The 27382-nt window shown below is 44.9% G+C and overlaps 1 protein-coding gene across 3 annotated transcripts in view; it reads right to left on the bottom strand.

Moving 5' to 3' along the window:
• The window catches only part of LOC109878290 (probable phospholipid-transporting ATPase IM), a 72989-nt gene that overhangs the window by 19546 nt on the left and 26061 nt on the right, over window positions 1-27382 (bottom strand). For all 3 annotated transcript variants that reach the window (XM_031817002.1, XM_031817007.1, XM_031817006.1), the window contains exons 6-15: window positions 19405-19466; window positions 18701-18773; window positions 18432-18502; window positions 17400-17482; window positions 13476-13634; window positions 12761-12849; window positions 12025-12218; window positions 10727-10935; window positions 5772-5815; window positions 4100-4265 (exon numbers count right to left, since the gene is read on the bottom strand). In XM_031817002.1, the coding sequence (XP_031672862.1) occupies window positions 4100-4265; window positions 5772-5815; window positions 10727-10935; window positions 12025-12218; window positions 12761-12849; window positions 13476-13634; window positions 17400-17482; window positions 18432-18502; window positions 18701-18773; window positions 19405-19466 (1150 nt within the window). The remainder of the gene's footprint in view (window positions 1-4099; window positions 4266-5771; window positions 5816-10726; window positions 10936-12024; window positions 12219-12760; window positions 12850-13475; window positions 13635-17399; window positions 17483-18431; window positions 18503-18700; window positions 18774-19404; window positions 19467-27382) is intronic.

The following is a 27382-nucleotide window of genomic DNA, read 5'->3' as shown; positions in this document are numbered from 1 at the left end:
AAGAATTTTGAATCAGCTTTTGTTTTATCAGAGGAGAAAAAAACGAAATGCTATTTATCTTCTTATCTATAAAATGTCTTGAACAACTAACTTCATCGTGTAACCCCTTTAATTACCCCTGTAAAGGTAATATGACACGTGAGTGGGAGTGTATCGTTTCATACAAGCGCATTTTTGTCCACGTTCCCTCTCCTCACCGCCGCTCCTCGATGACCTTTGACCTTTTTCCAAAGGCGGCGAGAGAGGAAACAGGAGTTGAAATCATTTTATTGGTCACATAAACATACAGTGGGGCAAAAAAGTATTTAGTCAGCCACCAATTGTGCAAGTTCTCCCACTTAAAAAGATGAGAGAGGCCTGTAATTTTCATCATAGGTACACTTCAACTATGATAGACAAAATGAGAAAAAAAATCCTGAAAATCACACTGTAGGATTTTTTATGAATTTATTTGCAAATTATGGTGGAAAATAAGTATTTGGTCAATAACAAAAGTTTATCTCAATACTTTGTTATATACCCTTTGTTGGCAATGACAGAGGTCAAACGTTTTCTGTAAGTCTTCACAAGGTTTTCACACACTGTTGCTGGTATTTTGGCCCATTCCTCCATGCAGATCTCCTCTAGAGCAGTGATGTTTTGGGTTCTGTTGCTGGGCAACACGGACTTTCAACTCCCTCCAAAGATTTTCTATGGGTTTGAGATCTGGAGACTGGCTAGGCCACTCCAGGACCTTGAAATGCTTCTTACAAAGCCACTCCTTTGTTGCCTGGGGGGTGTGTTTGGGATCATTGTCATGCTGAAAGACCCAGCCACGTTTCATCTTCAATGCCCTTGCTGATGGAAGCAGGTTTTCACTCAAAATCTCACGATACATGGCCCCATTCATTCTTTCCTTTACATGGATCAGTCATCCTGGTCCCTTTGCAGAAAAACAGCCCCAAAGCATGATGTTTCCACCCCCATGCTTCACAGTAGGTATGGTGTTCTTTGGATGCAACTCAACATTCTTTGTCCTCCAAACACGACGAGTTGAGTTTTTACCGAAAAGTTATATTTTGGTTTCATCTGACCATATGACATTCTCCCAATCTTCTTCTGGATCATCCAAATGCTCTCTAGCAAACTTCAGACGGGCCTGGACATGTACTGGCTTAAGCAGGGGGACACGTCTGGCACTGCAGGATGTGAGTCCCTGGTGGCGTAGTGTGTTACTGATGGTAGGCTTTGTTACTTTGGTCCCAGCTCTCTGCAGGTCATTCACTAGGTCCCCCGTGTGGTTCTGGGATTTTTGTTCACCGTTCTTGTGATCATTTTGACCCCACGGTGTGAGATCTTGCGTGGAGCCCCAGATCGAGGGAGATTATCAGTGGTCTTGTATGTCTTCCATTTCCTAATAATTGCTCCCACAGTTGATTTTTGACACTCTTCCAAGCTGCTTACCTATTGCAGATTCAGTCTTCCCAGCCTGGTGCAGGTCTAAAATGTTGTTTCTGGTGTCCTTTGACAGCTCTTTGGTCTTGGCCATAGTGGAGTTTGGAGTGTGACTGTTTGAGGTTGTGGACAGGTGTCTTTTATACTGATAACAAGTTCAAACAGGTGCCATTAATACAGGTAACGAGTGGTGGACAGAGGAGCCTCTTACAGAAGAAGTTACATGTCTGTGAGAGCCAGAAATCTTGCTTGTTTGTAGGTGACCAAATACTTATTTTCCACCATAATTTGGACTTCGACTGGGCCACAGTGGAGAAGGTGAAACGTTTTATGTTCCTCGGCGTAGACATCACTGACAATCTGAAATGGTCCACCCACACAGACAGTGTGGTGAAGAAGGCACAACAGCGCCTCTTCAACCTCAGGAGGCTGAAGAAATTTGGCTTGGCCCCTAAGACCCTCACAAAACTTTTACAGATGTATAATTGAGAGCATCCTGTCGAGGCTGCCTGGTACGGCAACTGCACCACCCGCAACAACAAGGCTCTCCAAAGGGTGGTGAAGTCTGCCCAACGCTTCACCGGGGGAAAACTGCCTGCCCTCCAGGACACCTACACCACCTGATATCACAGGAAGGCCAAAAAGATCATCAAGGACATCAACCACCCGAGGATGGTCTCGATTGTGCATCTGTAGAAGTTTGTGAGTGCTTTTGGTGACAAGCCGAATTTCTTCAGCCTCCTGAGGTTGAAGAGGCGCTGCTGCGCCTTCTTCACAATGCTGTCTGTGTGAGTGGACCAATTCAGTTTGTCTGTGATGTGTATGCCGAGGAACTTAAAACTTGCTACCCTCTCCACTACTGTTCCATCGATGTGGATAGGGGGTGTTCCCTCTGCTGTTTCCTGAAGTCCACAATCATCTCCTTAGTTTTGTTGACGTTGAGTGTGAGGTTATTTTCCTGACACCACACTCCGAGGGCCCTCACCTCCTCCCTGTAGGCCGTCTCGTCATTGTTGGTAATCAAGCCTACCACTGTTGTGTCGTCCGCAAACTTGATGATTGAGTTGGAGGCGTGCGTGGCCACGCAGTCGTGGGTGAACAGGGAGTACAGGAGAGGGCTCAGAACGCACCCTTGTGGGGCCCCAGTGTTGAGGATCAGCGGGGAGGAGATGTTGTTGCCTACCCTCACCACCTGGGGGCGGCCCGTCAGGAAGTCCAGTACCCAGTTGCACAGGGCGGGGTCGAGACCCAGGGTCTCGAGCTTGATGACGAGCTTGGAGGGTACTATGGTGTTGAATGCCGAGCTGTAGTCGATGAACAGCATTCTCACATAGGTATTCCTCTTGTCCAGATGGGTTAGGGGAATACCTATGTGAGAATGCTGTTCATCGACTACAGCATGCAAATTGAAGTGGGTCTAGGGTGTCAGGTAAGGTAGAGGTGATATGACCCTTAACTAGCACCTTCATGATGACAGTTGTGAGTGCTACAGGGTGCTTGTCATTTAGTTCAATTACCTTTGCTTTCTTGGGTACAGGAACAATGGTGGACATCTTGAAGCATGTGTGGACAGCAGACTGAGATGGGGAGAGATTGAATATGTCTGTAAACACTCCAGCCAGCTGGTCTGCGCATTCTCTGAGGATGCGGCTAGGGATACCATCTGGACTGGCAGCCCTGCGAGGGTTAACACGCTTAAATGTCTTACTCACGTCGGCCACAGAGAAACAGAGCCCACAGTCCTTGGAAGCGGACCGCGTCCTCAAAGTGGGCAAAGAAGGTGTTTAGTTTGTTCGGGAGCAAGACGTCGGTGTCTGCGACATGGCTGGTTTTTCCTTTGTTGTCTGTGATTGTCTGTAGACCCTGTCACATACGTCTCGTGTCTGGGCCGTTTAATAGTGACTCCACTTTGTCTCTGTACTGATGTTTTGCCTGTTTGATTGCCTTACGGAGGGAATAATTACACTGTTTGTATTTGACCATATTCCCAGTCACCTTGCCATGGTTGAATGCAGTGGGTCGCGCTTTCAGTTTTGCACGAATGCTGACATCTATCCACATTTTTTGGTTTGGGTAGGTTTTAATAGACACAGTGGGAACAACATTCCCTATCCACTTCCTGATGAATCACTGTGTCCGTGTACAAAAAAAAACTAAATACTGCCAAATTGCTTATACGCTAGAAGCAGAGCTGCCATGTCTGTCAGCGCCATCTTAGATCCAATTAAGAAAAAGCCTATCCCTCTCTCTCTCTCTCTCTCTCCCTCTCTCTCTCTCCCTCACACCCTCCCACTCTTTATGTTGCATACATACATGAATATGGATAAACACACAGTCTTCCCGTTCAGACACACACAATGTCAACATCTGAAATTCATTAACAAACAACATGCTTCCCACTATCACAATCTCTCTCTCTCTCTCTCTCTCTCTCTCTCTCTCTCTCTCTCTCTCTCTCTCTCTCTCTCTCTCTCTCTCTCTCTCTCTCTCTCTCTCTCTCTCTCTCTCTCTCTCTCTCTCTCTCTCTCTCTCTCTCTCTCTCTCTCTCTCTCTCTCTCTCTCTCTCTCTCTCTCTCTCTCTCTCTCTCTCTCTCTCTCTCTCTCTCTCTCTCTCTCTCTCCTCTCCTCTCCTCTCCTCTCCTCTCCTCTCCTCTCCTCTCCTCACCCTCTATCTTCTCCTCAGCCATAACGGTGTGACAGAGGGCCAATAGTCTGAAGAAGGACTGAACTTCAGGACTCTCCAGCTTCAAAGCCTCCACCAGGGAGTGGTCATGGAAAAAGAAGTGATGATCAGCCAAAGGGTTGAACGACCAGTCCACAGTTTCTGTGTGCTGGGGGAGAATGGGGGTAGAGAGAGAGAAAGCCTTGTGCTACTCATTGTTCTTGACTAGCAGTAAGTACTAGCAGTAAGTACTAGCAGTAAGTACTAGCAGTAAGTACTAGCAGTAAGTACCAACAGTACATACTAGCAGTAAGTACTAGCAGTACATACTAGCAGTAAGTACTAGCAGTACATACTAGCAGTAAGTACTAGCAGTACATACTAGCAGTAAGTACTAGCAGTACATACTAGCAGTAAGTACTAGCAGTACATACTAGCAGTAAGTACTAGCAGTACATACTAGCAGTAAGTACTATCAGTAAGTACTATCAGTAAGTACTAGCAGTACATACGAGCAGTAAGTACTAGCAGTACATTCGAGCAGTAAGTACTAGCAGTAAGTACTAGCAGTAAGTACCAGCAGTACATACTAGCAGTAAGTACTAGCAGTACGTACTAGCAGTAAGTACTAGCAGTAAGTACTAGCAGGAAGTACTAGCAGTACATACGAGCAGTAAGTACTAGCAATAAGTACTAGCAGTAAGTACTAGCAGTACATACTAGCAGTAAGTACGAGCAGCAAGTATGAGCAGTAAGCAATAGCAGTAAGTACTAGCAGTACATACTAGCAGTACATACTAGCAGTACATACTAGCAGTAAGTATGAGCAGTAAGTACACGCAGTAAGTACTAGCAGTACATACTAGCAGTAAGTACGAGCAGTAAGTACGAGCAGTAAGTACTAGCAGTACATACTAGCAGGCCATACTAGCAGTACATACTAGCAGTAAGTACGAGCAGTAAGTACGAGCAGTAAGTACTAGCAGTAAGTACTAGCAGTACGTACTAGCAGTACGTACTAGCAGTAAGTACTAGCAGTAAGTACTAGCAGTAAGTACCAACAGTACATACTAGCAGTAAGTACTAGCAGTACATAGTAGCAGTAAGTACTAGCAGTACATACTAGCAGTAAGTACTAGCAGTAAGTACTAGCAGTAAGTACTAGCAGTAAGTACTAGCAGTAAGTACTAGCAGTACATCCGAGCAGTAAGTACTAGCAGTACATACTAGCAGTAAGTACAGGCAGGAAGTACTAGCAGTAAGTATGAGCAGTAAGTACCAGCAGTACATACTAGCAGTACATACTAGCAGTACATGCTAGCAGTACATACTAGCAGTAAGTACGAGCAGTAAGTACGAGCAGTAAGTACTAGCAGTACATACTAGCAGTACATACTAGCAGTAAGTATGAGCAGTAAGTACAAGCAGTAAGTACTAGCAGTACATACTAGCAGTACATACTAGCAGTACATACTAGCAGTACATACTAGCAGTAAGTACGAGCAGTAAGTACAAGCAGTAAGTACTAGCAGTAAGTACTAGCAGTAAGTACTAGCAGTACATACTAGCAGTACATACTAGCAGTACATACTAGCAGTACATACTAGCAGTAAGTATGAGCAGTAAGTACTAGCAGTAAGTACTAGCAGTAAGTACTCATGAATCTAATACTCACCTCGTTGATCTCCTGTCTCTGGCCAGTGTAGCCAAATACTTCCCCTGGAAAAGAAGATGGATATTGGAGTTAATGTATTTATTACAGATCACCATTAGCTGCTGCCAAGGCAACAGCTATGCTTCCTGGGGTCTGGCAAAATTTGAAAAACAGTATAATACATTCATTAAAGAATTCACAACACAAAATCCATGTGTACGTGTGTGTGTATAGTACGTATGTTATCATGTGTGTGTGTATGCATGTGTCTGTGCCTATGTGTGTGTCTCTTCACAGTCCCCGCTGTTCCATAAGGGGTATTTTTATCAGTTTAAACTGACCAGACTACTGAACTATAGACCAGGTGTGACAAAACTAGAGCCTGTAGGACCTGCCTTGTTGATAGTGTTGTTAAGAAGGTAGAAACTAGGGCCTGTAGGACCTGCCTTGTTGATAGTGTTGTTAAGAAGGTAGAAACTAGGGCCTGTAGGACCTGCCCTGTTGATAGTGTTGTTAAGAAGGTAGAAACTAGGGCCTGTAGGACCTGCCCTGTTGATAGTGTTGTTAAGAAGGTAGAAATTAGGGCCTGTAGGACTTGCCTTGTTGATAGTGTTGTTAAGAAGGTAGAAACTAGGGCCTGTAGGACCTGCCTTGTTGATAGTGTTGTTAAGAAGGCAGAGCAGTGCTTTATTATAGACAGACTTCTCCCCATCTTAGCTACTGTTGTATCAATATGTTTTGACCATGACAGTTTACAATCCAGGGTAACTCCAAGCAGTTTAGTCACCTCAACTTGCTAAATTTCCACATTTTTCATTATGAGCTTTGGTTGAGGTTTAAGGGGTGTAGTGAATGATCTGTCCCAAATACTAAGCTTAAAGTCCCGTGGAAGGGACACCGATCCTGGAGAGGTTATTAATGGGTTCATGCTTATTAGTAACTGGAATAAGCAATTGCATAAAAGTGCAGTGTCTGTTTGCTTCTCTTTACACACCACGGACCAACACATATTCTTTACATCATCAACATATGAATCACAACAAAACTTATTGTATGACCTCTTCTACACTATATTAGGCCCCATGACCTCTTCTACACTATATTAGGCCCCATGACCTCTTCTACACTATATTAGGCCCCATGACCTCTTCTACACTATATTAGGCCCCATGACCTCTTCTACACTATATTAGGCCCCATGACCTCTTCTACACTATATTAGGCCCCATGACCTCTTCTACACTATATTAGGCCCCATGACCCTTCTACACTATATTAGGCCCCATGACCTCTTCTACACTATATTAGGCCCCATGACCTCTTCTACACTATATTAGGCCCCATGACCTCTTCTACACTATATTAGGCCCCATGACCTCTTCTACACTATATTAGGCCCCATGACCTCTTCTACACTATATTAGGCCCCATGACCTCTTCTACACTATATTAGGCCCAGTGACCTCTTCTACACTATATTAGGCCCCGTGACCTCTTCTACACTATATTAGGCCCCATGACCTCTTCTACACTATATTAGGCCCCATGACCTCTTCTACACTATATTAGGCCCCATGACCTCTTCTACACTATATTAGGCCCCATGACCTCTTCTACACTATATTAGGCCCATGACCTCTTCTACACTATATTAGGCCCCATGACCTCTTCTACACTATATTAGGCCCCATGACCTCTTCTACACTATATTAGGCCCCATGACCTCTTCTACACTATATTAGGCCCCATGACCTCTTCTACACTATATTAGGCCCCATGACCTCTTCTACACTATATTAGGCCCCATGACCTCTTTATACACTATATTAGGCCCCATGACCTCTTCTACACTATATTAGGCCCCATGACCTCTTTATACACTATATTAGGCCCCATGACCTCTTCTACACTATATTAGGCCCCCATGACCTCTTCTACACTATATTAGGCCCCATGACCTCTTCTACACTATATTAGTCCCCATGACCTCTTCTACACTATATTAGGCCCATGACCTCTTCTACACTATATAGGCCCCATGACCTCTTCTACACTATATTAGGCCCCATGACCTCTTCTACACTATATTAGGCCCCATGACCTCTTCTACACTATATTAGGCCCCATGACCTCTTCTACACTATATTAGGCCCCATGACCTCTGATACACTATATTAGTCCCCATGACCTCTTCTACACTATATTAGGCCCCATGACCTCTTCTACACTATATTAGGCCCCATGACCTCTTCTACACTATATTAGGCCCCATGACCTCTTCTACACTATATTAGGCCCCATGACCTCTTCTACACTATATTAGGCCCCATGACCTCTTCTACACTATATTAGGCCCCATGACCTCTTCTACACTATATTAGTCCCCATGACCTCTTCTACACTATATTAGGCCCCATGACCTCTTCTACACTATATTAGGCCCCATGACCTCTTCTACACTATATTAGGCCCCATGACCTCTTCTACACTATATTAGGCCCCATGACCTCTTCTACACTATATTAGGCCCCATGACCTCTTCTACACTATATTAGGCCCCATGACCTCTTCTACACTATATTAGGCCCCATGACCTCTTCTACACTATATTAGGCCCCATGACCTCTGATACACTATATTAGGCCCCATGACCTCTTCTACACTATATTAGGCCCCATGACCTCTTCTACACTATATTAGGCCCCATGACCTCTTCTACACTATATTAGGCCCCATGACCTCTTCTACACTATATTAGGCCCCATGACCTCTTCTACACTATATTAGGCCCCATGACCTCTTCTACACTATATTAGGCCCCATGACCTCTTCTACACTATATTAGGCCCCATGACCTCTTCTACACTATATTAGGCCCCATGACCTCTTCTACACTATATTAGGCCCCATGACCTCTGCTACACTATATTAGGCCCCATGACCTCTTTATACACTATATTAGGCCCCATGACCTCTTCTACACTATATTAGGCCCCATGACCTCTTCTACACTATATTAGGCCCCATGACCTCTGATACACTATATTAGTCCCCATGACCTCTTCTACACTATATTAGGCCCCATGACCTCTTCTACACTATATTAGGCCCCATGACCTCTTCTACACTATATTAGGCCCCATGACCTCTGATACACTATATTAGGCCCCATGACCTCTGATACACTATATTAGTCCCAGCCTTTGGAACTTTGGTTATCATAGATATGGATACTATATTGTGATCACTACATCCTATGGATTTGTATACTGCTTTAAAGCACATTTTTGCAGCATTAGTAAAGATGTGATCAATACATGTTGATGATTTCATTCCTGTGCTGTTTGTTACCACCCTGGTACAGTAGGTTGACTGATAACCTGAACCAGGTTCCAGGCACTGGTTACAGTTTGAAGATTTTTCTTGAGTGGGCAGCTTGATGAGAGCCAGTCAATATTTAAATCACCCAGAAAATATACCTCTCTGTTAATATCACATACATTATCAAGCATTTCACACATGTTATCCAGATACTGACTGTTAGTACTTCTGTAGCAGCTTCCCATAAGAATGGGCTTTAGGTGAGACAGATGAACCTGTAGCCATATTACTACAACAGTATTTAACATTATCCAGATACTGACTGTCTATAGCAGCTTCCCACAAGAATGTGCTTTAGGTGAGGCAGATGAACCTGTAGCCATATTACTACAACAGTATTTAACATTATCCAGATACTGACTGTCTATAGCAGCTTCCCACAAGAATGTGCTTTAGGTGAGGCAGATTAACCTGTAGTCATATTACTACAACAGTATTTAACATGATCCAGATACTGACTGTCTATAGCAGCTTCCCACAAGAATGTGCTTTAGGTGAGGCAGATGAACCTGTAGTCATATTACTACAACAGTATTTAACATTATCCAGATACTGACTGTCTATAGCAGCTTCCCACAAGAATGTGCTTTAGGTGAGGCAGATGAACCTGTAGTCATATTACTACAACAGTATTTAACATTATCCAGATACTGACTGTCTATAGCAGCTTCCCACAAGAATGTGCTTTAGGTGAGGCAGATGAACCTGTAGCCATATTACTTCAACAGTATTTAACATGAGATCCTCTCTAAGCTTTACAGGAATGTAGTTCTGAATATAGACAGCAACACCTCCCCCGTTGGCATTTCTGTCTTTTCTGTAGATGTTATAACCATGTATTGCTACCACCGTATCATCAAAGGTATTATCTAAGTGAGTTTCCAGAGATCAGTCAGAATATGAATGTCATCTGTTACAAGCAAGTTATTGACTTCATGGACCTTGTTTCTCAGACTGCAGATGTTAATATGGGCTATTTTTTTAATCACTTTTCTGGGTTGCTTGATTGTTTTGAATTCTTTACTGGGAAACTTATCAGATGTAGACTTGCTCATGTTATTTATATTGGAGCTGATAGCACAGGGTGAGCTGCACAAAGTGGGTTTCCTACAAGTATACACTGCCTCAGTGCTAACAGTGTAACTCTGGTTCATGGGCTCATGATTACTGCTTACAACAGCTGTAGGATCAACAGAGGTATTCAGGGAAGTTAGGGGGACGTAAATTAAATTACTTACATTGTGTCTGTCAACGCCCCTGGGATCATGTACATTTGATGCAGCATTATGACGACTCATTGTCACAATGGTAGGGATTAACAGAGCTGGTCTTGGGTCATTGATGGTTCTTCTCTGTGTGTGTGTGTGTGTATGTTTCTGCGTTCGTCCATACACACTTTCTTGCCTGCCTTTGTACCATCTGAACCTCACTGTAGCTCTTCCTAGTTACCATCTGAACCTCACCGTAGCCCTTCCTAGTTACCAACTGAACCTCACCGTAGCCCTTCCTAGTTACCATCTGAACCTCACCGTAGCCCTTCCTAGTTACCAACTGAACCTCACCGTAGCCCTTCCTAGTTACCATCTCAACCTCACCGTAGCTCTTTCCGTTGATAGAACACTTGTTGAATGTCATGATGTTCTGAGTGAGTGTTCCGGTCTTGTCAGAGAAGATGTATTTGATCTGACCCAGCTCCTCGTTCAGCGTGGTGGTCCGGGCCTTGGCCGGGGTGTCACTACTGGCATGGTACATCTTCCTGTCCCAGTCGATGTAGAAACTGTTCCCCAGACGGATGACCTCCACACTGCAACACACACACACACACAGGGATAATGGCATTTTACATAACCTTAACAGACATGTGTCTGCAAGGTATCTCAGGCATAAATCCAATACGCAATTACACAGCAAAACAGATGCACTCTCTAACACACACACACACACACACACACACACACACACACACACACACACACACACTGATGAACAGACAGAGAGACCTGATGAACACACAGACAGACAGACAGACCTGATGAACAGACAGACAGACAGACAGACCTGATTAACAGACAGACCGACAGACAGACCTGACGAACAGACAGACAGACAGACAGACAGACAGACAGACAGACAGACAGACAGACAGACAGACAGACCTGATGAACACACAGACAGACAGACCTGATGAACAGACAGACAGACCTGATTAACAGGGAGACAGACAGACATGATGAACAAGGAGACAGACAGACATGATGAACAGGGAGACAGACAAACCTGATGAACAGGGAGGCAGACAGACCTGATGAACAGGGAGACAGACAGACCTGATGAACAGGGAGACAGACAGACCTGATGAACAGGGAGACAGACAGACCTGATGAACAGGGAGGCAGACAGACCTGATGAACAGGGAGACAGACAGACAGACCTGATGAACAGGGAGACAGACAGACCTGATGAACAGGGAGACAGACAGACATGATGAACAGGGAGAGAGACAGACCTGATGAACAGGGAGACAGACAGACATGATGAACAAGGAGACAGACAGACATGATGAACAGGGAGACAGACAGACCTGATGAACAGGGAGACAGACAGACAGACATGATGAACAGGGAGACAGACCTGATGTAGAGGGAGACAGACAGACATGATGAACAGGGAGACAGACAGACATGATGAACAGGGAGACAGACAGACATACCTGATGAACAGGTAGACAGACAGACCTGATGTAGAGGGAGACAAACAGACCTGATGTAGAGGGAGATAGACAGACCAGATGAACAGGGAGACAGACAGACAGACAGACCTGATGAACAGGGAGACAGACAGACCTGATGTAGAGGGAGACAGACAGACCTGATGAACAGGGAGACAGACAGACCTGATGTAGAGGGAGATGGGTACGACGGTGTTGAGGATTATGACGTAGGACCAGAAAGTGAGGAAGCCGGAGAAGGGGGTATCAACTCCCCCCTGTCTGGGCAGGAAGGCAGTGAACTCTGACCCCCAGAGCTGCTCCCAGATCCTGTTGCCAATGGCCAGGATAGTGCACATGAATGCCAGGAAGCCAAAGATCTATTGGCAGAGAGGGTACATAGGTCAACAGATGGGTACAGAGACATAAACATGTGGCATGTTTGACATAAACATGGAAAACTGGTACTGTATAAGCATTATCATATGAGTCCATGTTTGAGTGAGTACATGGTGAGTACATGTGAGTGAGTACATGGTGAGTACATGTGAGTGAGTACATGGTGAGTACATGTGAGTGAGTACATGGTGAGTACATGTGAGTGAGTTCATGGTGAGTGCATGTGAGTGAGTACATGGTGAGTACATGTGAGTGAGTACATGGTGAGTACATGTGAGTGAGTACATGGTGAGTACATGTGAGTGAGCACATGGTGAGTATATGTGAGTGAGTACATGTGAGTGAGTACATGGTGAGTACATGTGAGTGAGTACATGGTGAGTACATGTGAGTGAGTACATGGTAAGTACATGGTGAGTGAGTACATGGTGAGTACATGGTGAGTATATGGTGAGTACATGTGAGTACATGGTGAGTGAGTACATGGACCTGTAAGTACAGGACATGTTACTGCTGGACTCACACAGAGGACGAGCACGTTCATCAGGCGGTCGATGCTGGTCCTCTTGAAAGTGGTTTTCCCACAGTTCTGCATCAGCTTAGTCTCTGGACCTGGACCACGAAAGGATCACAGGGTTAGTATTTAAGGGGCTACATGTGACAATTTAGAGATAATTTCCATTTCCTCATTTCCTTTCCTTTTGAAGAGTTTCTAATCATGAAGATTAAATATTTATATTTAGTCAGTCATGTTAGGTATTCGCAGTTGAGGTTTATTATCTATACTGGCCAGCTGAGGGCGTGCTGAGTCTAACTGACCTGTGAACCAGCACCATCCTGACCTCTAACCTTTGACCGCTTACCGCCGAACAGCACCAGTCCTGACCTCTCATCTCTAACTTCTCAAATCTCACCTCTGAACAGCAACAGTCCTGACCTCTACCCTCTACGGCACCAGTCCTGACCTTTACTCTCTCATCTCCAAACTGCACCAGTCCTGACCTCTACCCTCCCACCTCTAAACAGCATCAGTCCTGACCTTTACCCTCTCACCTGTGAACAATACCAGTCCTGACCTCTACCCTCTCACCTGCGAACAATACCAGTCCTGACCTCTACCCTCTCACCTCCGAACAACACCAGTCCTGACCTTTACCCTCTCACCTCTGAAGAGCATCAGTCCTGACCTCTACCCTCTCACCTCTGAAGGGCACCAGTCCTGACCTTTACCCTCTCACCTCCGAACAGCACGAGTCCAAAACACCACTCTGTGTTCCTGAGGGTGCAGCCCCTCAGCAGGATCTTGTCATTGTCTAGAGAGTATTTCTGACCGGCGTAAGTCAGAGTTCCTGTGAAACGGTCTAGGCGGCTGTTGGGGGGCTCACAGCTCACCTCGCCTTCAGAGAGTAGGGAGGAGACACAAGGTTCGTCAGGTAGGAGAGGAGAGGGTGTCATCAGAAGGATGAAACATCCTAATATACAAGCTGGTTCAAATCAAACTTTATTTCTCACATTAAGTGTATTCGCTTACTGACAAGCCCTTAACCAACAGTTCAAGAAGAAGAAAATATTTACCAAGTAGACTAAAATAAAAAGTAATAATAAAAAGTAACACAATAAGAATAACAATAACAAGGCTCCATACAGGGGGTACCGGTACAGAGTCAGTGTGGAAGCTATATACAGGGGGGTACCGGTACAGAGTCAGTGTGGAGGCTATATACTGGGGGTACCGGTACAGAGTCAATGTGGAGGCTATATACAGGGGGTACCGGTACAGAGTCAGTGTGGAGGCTATATACTGGGGGTACCGGTACAGAGTCAATGTGGAGGCTATATACAGGGGGTACTGGTACCGAGTCAGTGTGGAGGCTATATACAGGGGGTACCGGTACAGAGTCAATGTGGAGGCTATATACAGGGGGTACCGGTACAGAGTCAGTGTGGAGGCTATATACAGGGGGTACCGGTACAGAGTCAATGTGGAGGCTATATACAGGGGGTACTGGTACCGAGTCAGTGTGGAGGCTATATACAGGGGGTACCGGTACAGAGTCAATGTGGAGGCTATATACAGGGGGTACCGGTACAGAGTCAGTGTGGAGGCTATATACAGGGGGTACCGGTACAGAGTCAATGTGGAGGCTATATACAGGGGGTACTGGTACCGAGTCAGTGTGGAGGCTATATACAGGGGGTACCGGTACAGAGTCAATGTGGAGGCTATATACAGGGGGTACTGGTACCGAGTCAATGTGGAGGCTATATACAGGGGGTACTGGTACCGAGTCAATGTGGAGGCTATATACTGGGGGTACCGGTACAGAGTCAATGTGGAGGCTATATACAGGGGGTACTGGTACCGAGTCAGTGTGGAGGCTATATACAGGGGGTACCGGTACAGAGTCAATGTGGAGGCTATATACAGGGGGTACCGGTACAGAGTCAGTGTGGAGGCTATATACAGGGGGTACCGGTACAGAGTCAATGTGGAGGCTATATACAGGGGGTACTGGTACCGAGTCAGTGTGGAGGCTATATACAGGGGGTACCGGTACAGAGTCAATGTGGAGGCTATATACAGGGGGTACCGGTACCGAGTCAGTGTGGAGGCTATATACAGGGGTACCGGTACAGAGTCAATGTGGAGGCTATACACAGGGGGTACGGAGTCAGTGTGGAGGCTATATACAGGGGGGTACCGGTACAGAGTCAGTGTGGAGGCTATATACAGGGGGTACTGGTACCGAGTCAGTGTGGAGGCTATATACAGGGGGTACCTGTACAGAGTCAATGTGGAGGCTATATACAGGGGGTAAGCGGTACAGAGTCAGTGTGGAGGCTATATACAGGGGGTACCGGTACGGAGTCAATGTGGAGGCTATATACAGGGGGTACCGGTACGGAGTCAATGTGGAGGCTATATACAGGGGGTACTGGTACCGAGTCAGTGTGGAGGCTATATACAGGGGGTACCGGTACGGAGTCAATGTGGAGGCTATATACAGGGGGGTACTGGTACCGAGTCAGTGTGGAGGCTATATACAGGGGGTACCGGTACAGAGTCAATGTGGAGGCTATATACAGGGGGTACCGGTACAGAGTCAGTGTGGAGGCTATATACAGGGGGCACCGGTACCGAGTCAGTGTGGAGGCTATATACAGGGGGCACCGGTACCGAGTCAGTGTGGAGGCTATATACAGGGGGTACCGAGTCAGTGTGGAGGCTATATACAGGGGGGTACCGGTACAGAGTCAGTGTGGAGGCTATATACAGGGGGTACCGGTACCGAGTCAGTGTGGAGGCTATATATAGGGGGCACCGAGTCAGTGTGGAGGCTATATACAGGGGTACCGGTACCGAGTCAGTGTGGAAGCTATATACAGGGGGTACCGGTACCGAGTCAGTGTGGAGGCTATATACAGGGGGTATCGGTACAGAGTCAGTGTGGAGGCTATATACAGGGGGTACCGGTACAGAGTCAATGTGGAGGCTATATACAGGGGGCACCGGTACAGAGTAAGTATGGAGGCTATAAACAGGGAGCACCGGTACAGAGTCAGTGTGGAGGCTATATACAGGGGGCACCGGTACAGAGTCAGTGTGGAGGCTATATACAGGAGGTAGGGTACAGAGTCAGTGTGGAGGCTATATACAGGGGGCACCGGTACCGAGTCAGTGTGGAGGCTATATACAGGGGGTACCGTTACAGAGTCAGTGTGGAGGCTATATACAGGGGGCACCTGTACAGAGTCAGTGTGGAGGCTATATATAGGGGGTACCGGTACAGAGTCAGTGTGGAGGCGATATACAGGGGGCACCGGTACAGAGTCAGTGTGGAGGCTATATACAGGGGGTACCGGTACAGAGTCAGTGTGGAGGCGATATACAGGGGGCACCGGTACAGAGTCAGTGTGGAGGCGATATACAGGGGGCACCGGTACAGAGTCCGTGTGGAGGCGATATACAGGGGGTACCAGTACAGAGTCAGTGTGGAGGCTATATACAGGGGGCACCGGTACCGAGTCAGTGTGGAGGCTATATACAGGGGGGTACCGGTACCGAGTCAGTGTGGAGGCTATATACAGGGGGTACCGAGTCAGTGTGGAGGCTATATACAGGGGGTACCGGTACAGAGTCAGTGTGGAGGCTATATACAGGGGGTACCGGTACCGAGTCAGTGTGGAGGCTATATACAGGGGGTACCGGTACCGAGTCAGTGTGGAGGCTATATACAGGGGGTACCGAGTCAGTGTGGAGGCTATATACAGGGGGTACCGGTACAGAGTCAGTGTGGAGGCTATATACAGGGGGTACCGGTACCGAGTCAGTGTGGAGGATATATACAGGGGGTACCGGTACCGAGTCAGTGTGGAGGCTATATACAGGGGGTACCGAGTCAGTGTGGAGGCTATATACAGGGGGTACCGGTACAGAGTCAGTGTGGAGGCTATATACAGGGGGTACCGGTACCGAGTCAGTGTGGAGGATATATACAGGGGGCACCGAGTCAGTGTGGAGGCTATATACAGGGGGTACCGGTACCGAGTCAGTGTGGAGGCTAGATAAAGGGGGCACCGTTACCGAGTCAGTGTGGAGGCTAGATAAAGGGGGCACCAGTACCGAGTCAGTGTGGAGGCTATATAAAGGGGGCACTGGTACAGAGTCAATGTGGAGGCTATATACAGGGGGTACCGGTACCGAGTCAGTGTGGAGGCTATATACAGGGGGTACCGGTACCGAGTCAGTGTGGAAGCTATATACAGGGGGTACCGGTACCGAGTCAGTGTGGAGGCTATATACAGGGGTACCGGTACCGAGTCAGTGTGGAGGCTATATACAGGGGGTACCGGTACCAAGTCAGTGTGGAGGCTATATACAGGGGGTACCGGTACCGAGTCAGTGTGGAAGCTATATACAGGGGGCACCGGTACAGAGTCAGTGTGGAGGCTATATACAGGGGGCACTGGTACAGAGTCAGTGTGGAAGCTATATACAGGGGGCACCGGTACAGAGTCAGTGTGGAGGCTATATACAGGGGGTACCGGTACCAAGTCAGTGTGCAGGTTAGTTGTTCCTAACAATATATATTTCCAACTGGAAATGATCGTGATTTATTAGAACTACGTAGTGGCCAACCACCTCCCTGTGAGAGACTCACCGCTGAACAAAGCCAGGTTATGAATGTTGTCCCCCATGTCTCCTGTGACCGTCACAGCTTGCTTCACTTTCAAATTAGTCTCACTGAGAGGAAGAGGAGATTTGATTGTATTAGGACCTCTTTTAGTCCTCATTTGGACTAATCTACAATATATAATTTCGATCACATTTTCACATATAACACACTGTTACAAACAGACATAATAGACTGACATATTGACCAGATAAATACTCTAACAGTCTGAAATTATAGATTGATTCCTCCATCTACAATAGTCCAACACAGCCTTCCAATATATTATTTTTGAAACGGTTCTGAAAGTTTTCTGTTTCGCTCAGATACATTATTCCATTTCTTTATTGCTCTGAAACAAAATGTTACTGAACCTATTTATAGGATTTACTGAATGTCTGTCTCTTACCAACTGAATACTGTTGTGAATAGAGTTTGGCCATTTTAAGTGGTGTATATTATGAAATACAATAAGCATGTTTTTTTTCTTCTTCAATTATCTTGTTGATTGATGACCAACCAAGAAGCATCGTGCATGACTACAATAGAAGAACCACATCTCCACCTTAAAACAATCCTCGCTGTTTTGTTCTGTGCAGTCTGTAGCCTCCTAATTTAACTTGCTGGAGGAGGAGAGGAGGAGACGAGGAGGTGGAGAGGAAGATAGGAAGAGGAGAGGAGGAGGATGAGAGGAGGAGAAGATGAGGAGAGGACAATAGGAGGAGGAGGAGGAGGAGGAGAGGATTATAGGAGGAGGAGGAGGAGGAGAGGAAGATAGGAGGAGGAAGAGGAGAGGATGATAGGAAAAGAAGGAGGAGAAGATGAGGAGAGGACAATAGGAGGAAGAGGAGGAGAGGATTATAGGAGGAGGAGGAGGAGGAGAGGAGGAGGAGGAGGACGAGGAGGAGGACGATAGGAGCAGGAGAGGCATGAGTATGAAATAAACACAGGCTTTGTACAGTAGATGAACAAACAAACCGACACACACACACACAGACACAGACACACACACACACTGACCCGTCCAGTTCAGCAGTCTCTATGTAGACAATGTTGAGAGGTTCACTACTAGAGAGCAGCAGCAGGTCTGCCTTGAATCACAGAGGGAGAGATTCACTGACTATTAAAGACACTGAGCACCTGTTTCACACCCAGTCTATCACCATGGTCTCTTATGCCACAATCATAGCAGCTGAAATATACTAACAACGAGGTACTGGATGTTTAAGACCTGAAACGGTAGGTTGTAATGAACACACAGTAAGGCTGGTTCAGTGTTCTGTTCTCACCGTAACAAACTGGTTATTTCCAAGTTTGATGATGTCACCCACATGAACATTCATCCATTTTTCACTCCGTAGTCTAGAGAGAGAGAGAGAGAGAGAGAGAGAGAGAGAGAGAGAGAGAGAGAGAGAGAGAGAGAGAGAGAGAGAGAGAGAGAGAGAGAGAGAAAGAGAGAGAGAGAGACAGAGAGAGGGAGAGAGAGAGACAGAGAGAGAGAGAGAGAGAGAGAGAGAGAGATATAGTGGGTGGGGTGGGGGAGGGAGGGAGGGAGAGAGAGAGAGAGAAAGAGGGGTAGGAAAGAAGAGTATTTCAAGTTTCAAGTTTTTAAAGACAGTAGACATCCATCCCTCTATTTCTTAGGATCAGGAAGAAAATGTACGGATGGGTCAAATCTGTGTACGGACTTTTTTCTTTTCAACTCCTGTCTGTGACTGTCTGTAAGTCAGGAGAAAGATCAACAGGATGAAAACAAGCACTTCTTGTTGCCTGCAACTGCTTCCAGTTGCCCTCCTGAAAAGAGGGCATGTTGCCCAACTGTCCCTGCCTGAGGCACTCACACATTTGCTGTGGAAATGGATTTGGGTGGAGGACGGTGGAGAGAGCAGGGTGGGGACAGGGAGCTGTGACCACACACACCCAACCAGTGTGCCATAATGAGTTGTGTTCATTATGTACTGTTAGAAACCAATAGTAGATCTCATGAACTTACTCTCCATCGATGAGCACTGTGACCTTCCGGTTGTTCACCTGGTTGTCACTCCTGTGGCGGTTCTATTAGGACAGACATGATTATAATAACATTAGACTAGACTTGTGAATGGACTTGTGAATGGACTTGTGAATGGACTTGTGAATGGACTTGTGAATGGACTTGTGAATGGACTTGTGAATGGACTTGTGAATGGACTTGTGAATGGACTTGTGAATGGACTTGTGAATGGACTTGTGAATGGACTTGTGAAACTATTATCTTTGACTGCAAAACAAACACAAATAAAATAAAGACCATTTTATACGTTTGTTTAGTTGTATTTTTCTTCTTCTAAACTTTGAGCTAAAATCAAAATGTTTCTTCTGATGGGGTTTTTGAGCTTCTGAATTGATAAGATTTATTTTAGGAAGCCTTATTTTACCAGGTAAGTTGACTGAAGACACATTCTAATTTACAGCAACGACCTGGGGAATAGTTACAGGGGAGAGGAGGGGGATGAATGAGACAATTGTAAGCTGGGGATGATTAGGTGGTCGTGATGGTATGAGGACCAGATTGGGAATTAGCCAGGACACCGGGGTTAACACCCATACTCGTCAGGACACTGTTTAACTTCCCATCTGAAAGACGGCACCTTTCACAGGCAACGTCCCAATCACTGCTCTGGGACATTATAATATTTTTGTAGACCAGAGGAAAGAGCGCCTCCTACTGGCCCTCAACCACCACTTCCAGCAGACTTTTTATATCTCCCTCTCTGACTTTAAGCATCAGCTGTCAGAGCAGTTTACCGATCCCTGTACACAGCCCATCTGTAAATTCCCCACCCAACTACCTCATCCCCATATTGTTATTTATCTTTTTGTTATTTTGCACCCCAGTATCTCTACTTGCACATCATCTTCTGCACATCTATCACTCCAGTGTTAATGCTAAATTGTAATTATTTTGCCTCTATGGCCTATTTATTGCCTTACCTCCCTGATCTTCTACATTTGCACACACTGTACATAGATTTCTCTATTGTGTTATTGACTGTACGTTTGTTTATGTGGAACTTTGTGTAGTTGTTTTGATGCACTGCTTTGCTTTATCTTGTCCAGGTCGCAGTTGTAAATGAGAACTTATTCTCAACTGGCCAAACTGGTTAAATAAAGGTGAAATAAAATTCAAATAAACGTCTCGTCTGTGTTCATCCGTGAAGAGCACACTTCTCCAGCTTGCCAGCAGCCATCAAAGGTGAGCATTTGCCCACTGAAGTCGGTAACGACGCGAGACTGCAGTCAGGTCAACATCCTGGTGTGGACGATGAGCATGGATCTAATCTCAACGTCCTCACCAGGATTTTCACCAGACTGCAGTTCGGCGTCTTACCAACTTTGACCTTTGATGGCTCCTGGCAAGCTGGAGAAGTGTGCTCTTCACGGATGAATCCCAGTTTCAACTGTACTGGGCAGATGGCAGACAGCGGGTATGGCGTTGTGTGGGCGAGCAGTTTGCTGATTTGTCAACGTTGTGAACAGAGATGTTGGTGGGATTGTGTTATAGGCAGACATACGCTACTGACAACAAACACAAACACATTTTATGGATGGCAGTTTGAATGCAGTTTGAATGAGATACCGTGATGAGATCCTTAGGCCCATTGTCGTGTTATTCATCCACCGCCATCACCTCATGTTTCAGCATGATAATACACGGCCCCATGTGACAGGGATCGGTACACAATTCCTGGAAGCTGAAAATGTCCCAGTTCTTCCATGGCCTGCATACTCACCAGACATGTCACCTTTTGAGCATGTTTGGGATGTTCTGGATTGACGTGTACGAAAGTTTTTCCAGTTCCCACATAGTGCAGTAATACCCACATAGTGCAGTAATACCCACATAGTGCAGTAATACCCACATAGTAAAGTGCAGTAATATCCACAAAGTGCAGTAATACCCACATAGTGCAGTAATATCCACATAGTGCAGTAATACCCACATAGTGCAGTAATACCCACATAGTGCAGTAATACCCACATAGAGCAGTAATACCCACATAGTGTAGTGCAGTAATACCCACATAGTGCAGTAATACCCACATAGTGCAGTAATACCCACATAGAGCAGTAATACCCACGTAGTGTAGTGCAGTAATACCCACATAGTGCAGTAATACCCACATAGTGCAGTAATACCCACGTAGTGCAGTAATACCCACATAGAGCAGTAATACCCACATAGTGCAGTAATACCCACATAGTGCAGTAATACCCACATAGTGCAGTAATACCCACATAGTGTAGTGCAGTAATACCCACATAGTGCAGTAATACCCACATAGTGCAGTAATACCCACAAAGTGCAGTAATATCCACATAGTGTAGTGCAGTAATACCCACAAAGTGCAGTAATACCCACATCGGGCAGTAAAATCCACATACTGTAGTGCAGTAATACCCACATAGTGCAGTAATACCCACATAGTGCAGTAATACCCACATCGGGCAGTAAAATCCACATACTGTAGTGCAGTAATACCCACATAGTGCAGTAATACCCACATAGTGCAGTAATACCCACATAGTGCAGTAATACCCACATAGTGTAGTGCAGTAATACCCACATAGTGCAGTAATACCCACATAGTGCAGTAATACCCACAAAGTGCAGTAATATCCACATAGTGTAGTGCAGTAATACCCACAAAGTGCAGTAATACCCACATCGGGCAGTAAAATCCACATACTGTAGTGCAGTAATACCCACATAGTGTAGTGCAGTAATACCCACATCGGGCAGTAATACCCACATAGTGCAGTAATACCCACATAGTGCAGTAATACCCACATAGAGCAGTAATACCCACATAGTGCAGTAATACCCACATAGTGCAGTAATACCCACATAGAGCAGTAATACCCACATAGTGTAGTGCAGTAATACCCACATAGTGTAGTGCAGTAATACCCACATAGTGCAGTAATACCCACATAGTGCAGTAATACCCACATAGTGTAGTGCAGTAATACCCACATAGTGTAGTGCAGTAATACCCACATAGTGCAGTAATACCCACATAGAGCAGTAATACCCACATAGTGCAGTAATACCCACATAGTGTAGTGCAGTAATACCCACATAGTGCAGTAATAACCTATATATATTGCTTCTGGATTAGCTGACTGTCCCTCTGCCGGTGAAATGGCCTGTCCCTCTGAAGGCCTTTCCTTGGCTCTTCTTTGGTAGCTAATTCAGCCGTCAATCGGTAAGTCTCCGTTCTCCCTACTGTATATCAGTAATACCCACATAGTGCAGTAATACCCACGTAGTGCAGTAATACCCACATAGTGCAGTAATACCCACATAGTGCAGTAATACCCACGTAGAGCAGTAATACCCACATAGTGTAGTGCAGTAATACCCACAAAGTGCAGTAATACCCACATCGGGCAGTAAAATCCACATACTGTAGTGCAGTAATACCCACATAGTGCAGTAATACCCACATAGTGCAGTAATACCCACATAGTGCAGTAATACCCACATAGTGTAGTGCAGTAATACCCACATAGTGCAGTAATACCCACATAGTGCAGTAATACCCACAAAGTGCAGTAATATCCACATAGTGTAGTGCAGTAATACCCACAAAGTGCAGTAATACCCACATCGGGCAGTAAAATCCACATACTGTAGTGCAGTAATACCCACATAGTGTAGTGCATTAATACCCACATCGGGCAGTACTACCCACATAGTGCAGTAATACCCACATAGTGCAGTAATACCCACATAGAGCAGTAATACCCACATAGTGTAGTGCAGTAATACCCACATAGTGCAGTAATAACCTATATATATTGCTTCTGGATTAGCTGACTGTCCCTCTGCCGGTGAAATGGCCTGTCCCTCTGAAGGCCTTTCCTTGGCTCTTCTTTGGTAGCTAATTCAGCCGTCAATCGGTAAGTCTCCGTTCTCCCTACTGTATATCTTCTGGATTTTTTTGGGGTGCGTTCTCTGAGTTCCTAACTGTGCTAGACTAATTGTTCTCTGGCTTACTACTTGCAATGTCAACCTGGGTGGTTGGCTAGCTAGGCTAGTTAGCTGGTTAGGCTAGCTAGCAGGCTAAAATTATTAACTTTAGCTGGCTGGCTTGCTGCATAAGATAACTGCATATACCAGTAATGTTATCTGATAACTTGTTAGATGGCGTTAAGTTTTTCAAAAACTTTGGTTTACTTTAATGTAGCTGTAAACTAGGTATTGATAGCAACTGGCTGACTCATGCAGTGCTAATGTAACGATAGCATGCTGGTAGGGCTAACGTTAGCAGGCTAGTAGGGCTAATGTTAGCAACTAGTAGGGCTAATGTTAGCAGTCTAGTAGGGCTAATGTTAGCAGGCTAGTAGGGCTAATGTTAGCAGGCTAGTTGGCTAGCAACTTTGCAAGCTGATTTGCAACACAAAAATTCATAAAGTATATGCTTCTAAGTTAGATGAAAATTACATTGAAACCAGTAGTCATGAGTGTAAACGATTTGGTTTAATTTGAAGTTATACATTTGAAGTTATTTCTGTTTACATCATAGGAACTAGGCTGGCTTGCTGGCTCCTCCATATTACATCACACCCCCCAATTAGAATCTTGGGGATTCTAATCGCTTTTATGTAACAACTCGAAAATAAAAAAGAGGTGTGACTTTGCATTGGGACTTTTGATGCGAACACTAATAGAAATCCATATGCTACATGTGGTCATGGTTATGCTACCTGCGATCGGTTGAGCTAATGTAGGCTAATGCGATTAGCATGAGGTTCTAAGTAACAAGAACATTTCCCAGGACATAGACATGTCTGATATTGGTAGAAAGCTTAAATTCTTGTTAATCTAACTGCGCTGTCCAATTTACAGTAGCTATTACAGTGAAATAGTACCATGCTATTGTTTGAGGAGAGTTGCACAATTATGAACTTGAAAAGTTATGAATAAAACAAATTAGGCACATTTGAGCAGTCTTGATACAACATTTTGAACAGAAATACAATGGTTCATTGGATCAGTCTAAAACTTTGCACATACACTGCTGCCATCTGGTGGCCAAAATCTAAATTGCACCTGGGCTGGAATAATACATTAGGGCCTTTCTCTTGCATTTCAAAGATGATGGTACAAAAAAAAAGTTTTTTATTATCTTTCACCAGATCTAAAGTGTTATATTCTCCTACATTCATTTCACATTTCCACAAACTTCAAAGTGCTTCCATTCAAATGGTATAAAGAATATGCATATCCTTGATTCAGGTCCTGAGCTACAGGCAGTTAGATTTGGGTATGTCATTTTAGGAGCAAATTTAAGGAAAAAAAGTGGCGGATCCTATTAAGACAATTTATGTTGGTGTTTCCTTTATTTTGGCCATTACCTGTGTCATTGATAGTATTCCATCGGACCAGCACCGGTAACTTTATTATTCATTGGATGTTCTACTTTTTTTAAACTGCACCCCCAAAAATTGGAACCAATATACACTGATTAAGCTTTAACTTACTTGATTATATATATATATATATTTATTTATTTATTTTATCCTTAGAAGCCTACTGTACTTTGAAGTTGCATTGCTCTTATCTTTTCTAGATAAAAAAAAACAACAAACAAAAACATAAAAAGTATAGACGATAAACAGTACAGACACCCACAGGGGCGGCAGGGTAGCCTAGTGGTTAGAGCGTTGGACTAGTAACCGGAAGGTTGCAAGTTCAAACCCCCGAGCTGACAAGGTACAAATCTGTTGTTCTGCCCCTGAACAGGCAGTTAACCCACAGTTCCTAGGCCGTCATTGAAAATAAGAATTTGTTCTTAACTGACTTGCCTGGTTAAATAAATAAATAAACATCAAAGCGAGAGACAGAGCAAGGAGGAATGGAGAAAATAAACATGAAATAGAAGTGTATGAGTTCAAGGAGAGGAGGTACAGTAGCTAGAGAAGGATGTAGCTACAGAAAAACACAAACAAGTTCTAGTCCCAACTCCTGAACCAATGACATGATGACATTACTGCCACCAACACGGCAACGGTAACCATGGAAATACAGATAAGAGCCAGAGGCAGGATTTCAGTGAGAGAGATAGAGCTAGAGAGAGAGAGATAGAGAGAGGAGTGTGGAGTGCAGTGACAGTCTAACTAACAATAGTCTGAACCTCTACTGTCTCTCACCAGCCAAGTACACCAACACAATACACTCCTCTACTACCACAATACACTCCTCTACTACCACAACACAATACACTCCTCTACTACCACAACACAATACACTCCTCTACTACCACAACACCAACACAATATACTCCTCTGCTACCACAACACAATACACTCCTCTACTACCACAACACAATACAGTCCTCTACTACACCAACACAATACACTCCTCTACTACCACAACACAATACACTCCTCTACTACCACAACACCAACACAATACACTCCTCTACTTCCACAACACAACACACTTCTCTGCTACCACAACACAATACACTCCTCTACTACCACAACACAATACACTGCTCTACTACCACAACACAATACAGTCCTCTACTACCACAACACAATACACTCCTCTACTACCACAACACAATACACTCCTCTGCTACACAATACACTACTCTGCTACACAACACAATACACTCCTCTACTACCACAACACAACACACTCCTCTGCTACCACAACACAATACACTCCTCTACTACCACAACACAACACACTCCTCTACTACCACAACACAATACACTCCTCTAGTTGATGTTCTAGAAGTGTTAGGTGATGTTCTAGAAGTGCTAGGTGATTTCTATAAGTGTTAGGTGATGTTCTAGAAGTGTTAGGTGATGTTCTAGAAGTGCTAGGTGATTTCTATAAGTGTTAGGTGATGTTCTATAAGTGTTAGGTGATGTTCTAGAAGTGATAGGTGATGTTCTAGAAGTGTTAGGTGATGTTTTAGAAGGGTTAGGTGATGTGAGTGTGTGTACCTAGTAAGATTATTATAGTGTTGAGTTTTTATTTCTATGACTTTAAAAAAATTCTGTTTATTTCCAGGTATGTTTTTAAATGTGATTTATTAATGACAAATCAACCAATGGTTGCATACCATGTCATCAAGTGTGCAGTCTGACTGATATACCATGTGATGTGGCTGACATGTAAAATACCTTGCAAGGTTTTTCAAACAGGTTTGATAATCATTTTATTTTCAGTTGACAAAATATTTTTTTCGTGATTAGTTTAACTTTCCGTTTTAGTTTACTATAATAACCTTGGTACCTAGAGGTGTCACCAATAAAACGGGATATTGTCAGCGTGGATCTGTCTGTACCACTAACACTTGTTGAGAGGTCAAAACCCCCTTAACCAGGGGTCAACTCAGGCAATAAGGTTAAAGGTCAGATGGTCAAAGGTGAACAAATCATTACAGAGAAGGGAAAATGTACACAGTGCATTCAGACCCCTTCCTTTTTTCCACATTTCTGGGAAGATCTGGGAAGGCTAAGAAAAAAAATATGCAGCATTGAAGGTCCCCAAAGAACACAGTGGCCTCCATCATTCTTAAATGGAAGAAGTTTGTAACCACCAAGATTCTTCATAGTGCTTGGCCACCCGGCAAAACCGAGCAATCGGGGGAGTACGGCCTTGGTCAGGGAGGTGACCAAGAACCCGATGGTCACTCTGACAGAGCTCCAGAGTTCCTCTGTGGAGATGGGAGAACCTTCCAGAAGGACAGCCACCTTTGCAACACTCCACCAATCAGGCCTTTATGGTAGAGTGGCCAGATGGAAGCCACTCCTCAGTAAAAGACACATGACAGCCTGCTTGGAGTTTGCCAAAAGGCACCTAAAGGACTGATGAAACCAAGATTGAACTATGGTGGTGGCATCATCATGCTGTGGGGATGTTTTTCAGCAGCAGGGACTGGGAGACTAGTTAGGATCGAGGTAAA

The sequence above is a fragment of the Oncorhynchus kisutch genome, linkage group LG3, assembly GCF_002021735.2.
Source record: "Oncorhynchus kisutch isolate 150728-3 linkage group LG3, Okis_V2, whole genome shotgun sequence".
NCBI lineage: Eukaryota > Metazoa > Chordata > Actinopteri > Salmoniformes > Salmonidae > Oncorhynchus > Oncorhynchus kisutch.
The sequence above is the reverse complement of the archived record's forward strand: the minus strand, read 5'-3'. Positions and strand labels throughout refer to the sequence as shown.